This window comes from Sorex araneus, chromosome X, assembly GCF_027595985.1.
Source record: "Sorex araneus isolate mSorAra2 chromosome X, mSorAra2.pri, whole genome shotgun sequence".
Lineage (NCBI taxonomy): Eukaryota > Metazoa > Chordata > Mammalia > Eulipotyphla > Soricidae > Sorex > Sorex araneus.
In genome coordinates, this window is record NC_073313.1 from 79,967,424 (window position 1) to 79,973,045 (window position 5,622).

The 5,622-nt window shown below is 43.4% G+C and overlaps 1 protein-coding gene across 1 annotated transcript; it reads right to left on the reverse strand.

Annotated features, from left to right (window-relative positions):
• Positions 1 to 1,075: 1,075 nt before the first annotated feature.
• Positions 1,076 to 2,251, reverse strand: LOC101556498 (casein kinase II subunit alpha-like). Its single transcript, XM_012935635.1, has one exon. The coding sequence runs from the start codon at positions 2,249 to 2,251 to the stop codon at positions 1,076 to 1,078; it is 1,176 nt and encodes a 391-aa protein (XP_012791089.1).
• Positions 2,252 to 5,622: the final 3,371 nt, after the last annotated feature.

Consider the following 5,622-nt stretch of genomic DNA (forward strand, 5'->3'; position numbering starts at 1 on the left):
ACTGCAGAAGTTTGGGAAGACTGGGAGATAAACGCTCATTCGTTTGAACACTCCATTTGTGAAGATGGTCGATTCTTCCCAAACTGAGCTCAGGGTCAACGACCCCCCCAAAATTCTCAACATAAAGACAAACTACCGATTCACACTGAATGTAGAAATGCCTAAGACATTAAGAAATGTCTAATCTCTAACACCAGAGGACCTTGTTATTACATAGGATTGTTATTTGTGTACTCCCTCATATCAAATATCTGGTTAATCTCACTGTTTTAGAACCTTATCAGATAAGACATGATCATTCATTCTATCTTTGAACACATTTCCATAGCATGCAATTCCAGTCCGAGTGTACACCAGGCAAGCCCTTCTCATCTCTGACCCCTAAAACCTGCAGTAAAGATGGTATAACACCCAACTCAAGATACTAAATATCTGGAAATGGAGAGGAAAGGAGAAAAATGGCAGCTGCTCTCCTGATCAGCCTGGCCGTACATCCTACCCTCCTTCGTAAATAAATCTGCAGAAATCATCCATTTCTGCATGGGATACAGATGCAGTCATTTCTCCTGAGGCTAGAGGGCTAAGTTGTTAACTCAAGTGACTTACACTATGGCCTCCCCTCCCTTTCAAATGTCCATGCTCTGAAACGATTGATGACTGATCTCCAATTCTTCTCCATTCCTTATTCCAGCGTGGCCCGGTGAGATGATCTGTTGGATGCTGGCTGCGGGCCTCTGCCGTCTTTCTCTTCTAGTTCTGAGTTTGTCGCTTTCCTTCATTCATCAATCACACTGGAACAATGATTCCTAGCACACGGCATCAAAAAGCCCAGTTGATTGCAGATCCTAGCAATTCTAAATACATTCTTTCCTGCAAATGCATATAAACAAAAGCGTCTGGGAGGAGAAGAAAAAAGAAAATCAACCATTTGGGGGTTGAACTAGCAAAACCACATAAAGAACATCCAGACACAGCGGTTTTTTAAGTATCTGGCCCTCCCCTCCAGACGTAAGCAACATTCGGAAGAGAATGGATTACCTACCTCTGCCTGAGCATCAGGAGATAGAAGGTGCAATTACTTATGAGTGTGAGTTGAAGATTTAGTGGTCTTCCGAGGGGTCTTGGCAGGACTTGTCACCGGTGGAACTGCCTGACGTCTAACGGCTGAAGAACCTGGCCCTAAAGAATTACCTGGATTCATATTGCCCCCGATGACTGGTATACAACCTTCTGATTTGCTACTTGAACCTATTTCGTCTTGGTTCTTCAATACATTGTAAAAATAGGGGTGTTCCATGGCCTCTTTGGCGGTGAGTCGTGACTGATGGTCATATACTAGCAGCTTGTCTAGGAAGTCTAAGGCTTCTGGGCTGACAAGGTGCTGGTTCTCACTGTGAACAAAACATTCCCATTGCTTTCGGGAGTGTGTGCCTATCAATACTTTGAAATTTGTATCTAGTACAATTTTGTATTTGTCAATATAATCATATAAATCTTTCGTACCTAGAACGTTGGCTATCTTCACCAACTGATCATTATTATCGTTACCATGAAAAAATGGCTCCTTGCGAAAGATCATACTTGCCAGCATGCATCCCAAGCTCCATAAATCCAAACTATAATCATACATTTCATACTCTACTAGCAACTCAGGACCCTTGAAGAACCGGGATGCAACGCGAACATTATACGCTTTTCCAGGATGGTAAAAATCAGCTAACCCCCAGTCAATTAGCCGTAACTTTCTGTTTTCATGGTCAATCATAATGTTATGGGGTTTCAGATCTCTGTGCATAATCCCCATGCTATGACTGTAGTCCAAGGCCTTCAAAATCTCATACATATAGAAACGGATATCATAGTCAGTTAATGTCTTGTACAATTGTCTGTAGTCTCTGTTGTTTACGTGCTCAAACACCAAGGCAGGGGCTCCTAAATTAGGGCTTTTTATAATGTCTGTCAAATATATGATGTTGGGGCCAGCTCGCAAATTCTCCAAAATCTTTATTTCACGCTTGACTTTATTCTCCATTACTGGCTTCAGTATTTTAACAGCAACTTTTTTATTATTGTTAATGTTGATGGCTTCAAATACTTCACTATAGTTTCCCCTGCCTAGTTTTCGAATGAGCTGGTAGTCATCACGTTTTCCCCACTCCACCACATATGATTCATAATCCCAGTACTCTTTGGGTCGTTGTGTATTAACCTCTGCATATACTCTTGCTCTGCTTGGCATGGGTACCGACATGTCAGGAAGACTGGGAACAAATTTAAAGGTGATTGTTGGCGATCAGGCAGTCACTCTCTTCAGAGGCAGCTCTAGGTTAGATCTTGTTTCAGACCTTTTTTCTTCCGACTTCGTATGCCCTTTAAGAGAAACATCAGATCATCAACTCTAATATCTGCTTTGGAAAATGAGAGTGCACAATATGTTACTGTGTGTGCCTTGTGCATCTGATGTAGAGTTCAATCCCTGGCTTTGTCCTGTGTGGCCCCTTGGATATCACTGGGTGAGCCTTATCTGTGATAGAAGCCGCAGTAGCTGCTGCTGCCTCTTGCCCCTGTCCTCATACAGAAAATATGACTGTCACAGGAGAGGAAAGGACACACTGTGTGGTGGCTCCAGCTTCAAAGGCCACTTTGAGACTAGCCTTCTTTTCTTCAAGTGAAACCACATAGATTTTTTTGAAACTTATTTAGAAGGATGTGAGGGGAGGAGAGAAAGAGAGTCATACAAGGTCAAGAGTGGATATAAGCAAGCCAGTAAGTGAGGTACATTTTCAAGGGTTTCAAGAGCAAGAATCTTGCACTTTGGTTATGGCTCTATTTCAAATCATGACCACAGATTGCTGGGGACAAAGGAAGCCTTCCTTTTCACATAATGCCCTCAAATAATACTATCAAATTACATGCGCTTGAGATATGTTGGCTGAATTCACATCCCAAACTTTACTATGACTGTCTATAAATTACTGCACTCACAGCCTCAGATTCCTAATTCAAGAACTGGGTGTTGAAGGTAGGTAAAGGGATATACATGATAACCTTTCAGCATTTGTATTGCAAACCATCATGCGTAAAAGGAGAGAGAAAGAGAAAGAGAGAAGAGGGGTGCCTTCCATAGAGACAGGCTGGGGTGGGGGTGGTTTGGGAGGGTGAGAGGGAAACTGGGGACATTCGTGCTGGGAAATTACACTGGTGGAAGGACATTGTACACTGAAACCCAAACATGAACAGGTTTGAAATGCTAATATATTTTTTAGCACAGCGTGAAAGGCATTTGCCTTGCAAGTGACCGACCGGGTTCGATTTCTCCATCCCTCTTGGAGAGCCTGGCAAGCTACCAAGAGTATCCTGCCCACAAGGCAGAGCCTGGCAAGCTACCAATGGCATAAAACAGTAACAAGTCTCACAATGGAGACGTTACTGGTGCCCGCTCGAGCAACTCGATGAGCAACAGGATGACAGTAACAATGACAGTAAAATACAATTTTAAAAATACATTAAAGGGGCTGGAGCGATAGCACAGCGAGTAGGGCGTTTGCCTTGCACGCGGCCAACCCGGGTTCATTTCCGAGCATCCCATAGGGTTCCCCAAGCACTGCCAGGAGTTATTCCTGAGTGCATGAGCTAGGAGTGACCCCTGTGCATTGCAGGGTGTGACCCCCCAAAAAGTAAAAAAAAGAACATAAAAATAAAAATACATTTTAAAAGAATATTTAAAGACAAATAGAATGTACAAGAGTTAAGGCACTTATCTGAAGGCTACTGACCCTGGTTTGATTTCAGCAGTGCATATTGGACAAAATGCAACTTTTATCTTACCCCATAACTGCCAAAAGTAACCCTTGAGCACTGCCAGATGTATTCACAAGCAAAAAAAGTACAATGATGAAATAAAGTCAAATAAATATAAAAGTGAAACTGAAGCAGCATTCTTTTTTTTTTTTTTTTGCTTTTTGGGTCACACCCAGCGATGCTCAGGGGTTACTCCTGGCTTTGCACTCAGGAATTACTCCTGGCGGTGCTTGGGGGACCATATGGGATGCCGGGGATCGAACCCGGGTCGGCCGCGTGCAAGGCAAACGCCCTACCCGCTGTGCTATCGCTCCGGCCCCGCATTCTTAAATCTTCTTACAAAGTATGCTGTTTATATCTCAATGCCACTTTCTCAGGTATACTCAGCCTGTGAAATAAGAGACAAACACTTGATATGAAAAGAGTTTAAAGAGTAAATACAAGGAAAGTTTGAGTGAGATTACCAAAAGTGTGTGGGGAAAAACTGCCTGAGAAAAGGAACTCATTTCCAACATAGAGAAAATTGTTTTTAATCTCTGAAGACCTTACTCAAATACCATATGGATACATCAGCCTCAGATTTCATGAAGTGAATTCAGAGCAGACACTGAATTCTTCTACATGTAAAATCCCAAGTGGTGTCAAAGTTAGACATAGATACATGGATAATGGTATTCAGTATGGCTGAAGGCCATAAACTCAGACAAATAAAAAATCTCTGCTTTGAATATCCAGCCAGTACCAAAACTGCCAGTCTGATAAAGAACAAGCAACTCCAGAATTTATGGAAATAATTGTATAAAATAAGAGATCAGCCAAATAATAGTTAGCTTCCTTTCAACCTCTTCTTGTGGTAATTGGAATGGAAATATCAGTGAAAGGCCATTTGCAGAGACCAATTTTATTTTTTATTATTCACATTATGTTTTAATTTTTAAGCCACATCTGGGAGTAGTCTCTGGATGTTGGCCATTGATGGGATTACACAGCGCCAGGGCAGTTTCTGGATGTGACTGCCTAGCTACTGGAAAATGGGGGATCTGGGTGGAAGAGGCCCAGTCCTGATCTGAGCAGCCTTGGAGATTTCGTCCCTAGGTCCCACACACGTAGGTTCCTCCGCCGGCTCCCCCGTGCATGAGGCTCGTTCGAACATGTGGAGAGTGTCCCTGAGCATGGCTGTGGGTGGGTTCTGCAGGTCTTCAACTGTCGAGGCTCTGCTTTGGTCAGGGAGGGAAATGCAACCCGTCCCCTCCGAGGGGCCCCAGTGAAGACAAGCCCTGGCGACATTTAATGGCCTAGTTCTCCCTCTTGGAGATCCTGACAAGCTACCAAGAGTCTATTGCTTCCGTGGCATATTCATATCCCAAATACAGTAACAGATATATACATAGCTCTCAGAGAGCCCAGCAAGCTACTGAGAGTATCGGGCCCACACAGCAGAGCCTGGCAAGCTACCCTTGGTGTATTAAATATGCCCAAAACAGTAATGATAGGTCTCATTCCCCTGACCCTGAAAGAGCCTCCAATCATTGGGAAAGATGAGTAAGGGGAGGCTGCTAAAATCTCAGGGCTGAGTGTAATAGAGATGTTACTGGTACCTGATCGAGTAAATCGACAAACAACAGGATGACAGTGATACATTGATCTGGGAGTACTCAGAACTTTCTCCTAGTTCTGTGCTGAGGGATCAATCCTGGCAGGACTTGGACAGCCACATAGAGTGTTAACCCAAGTAGGCTGCATGCAAGGAAGAAAATCACCTTATCCCTTTATCTGCAGTATTCTCTCTGGGCCACCAGCTTCTTTTGGAGGTGGGATACA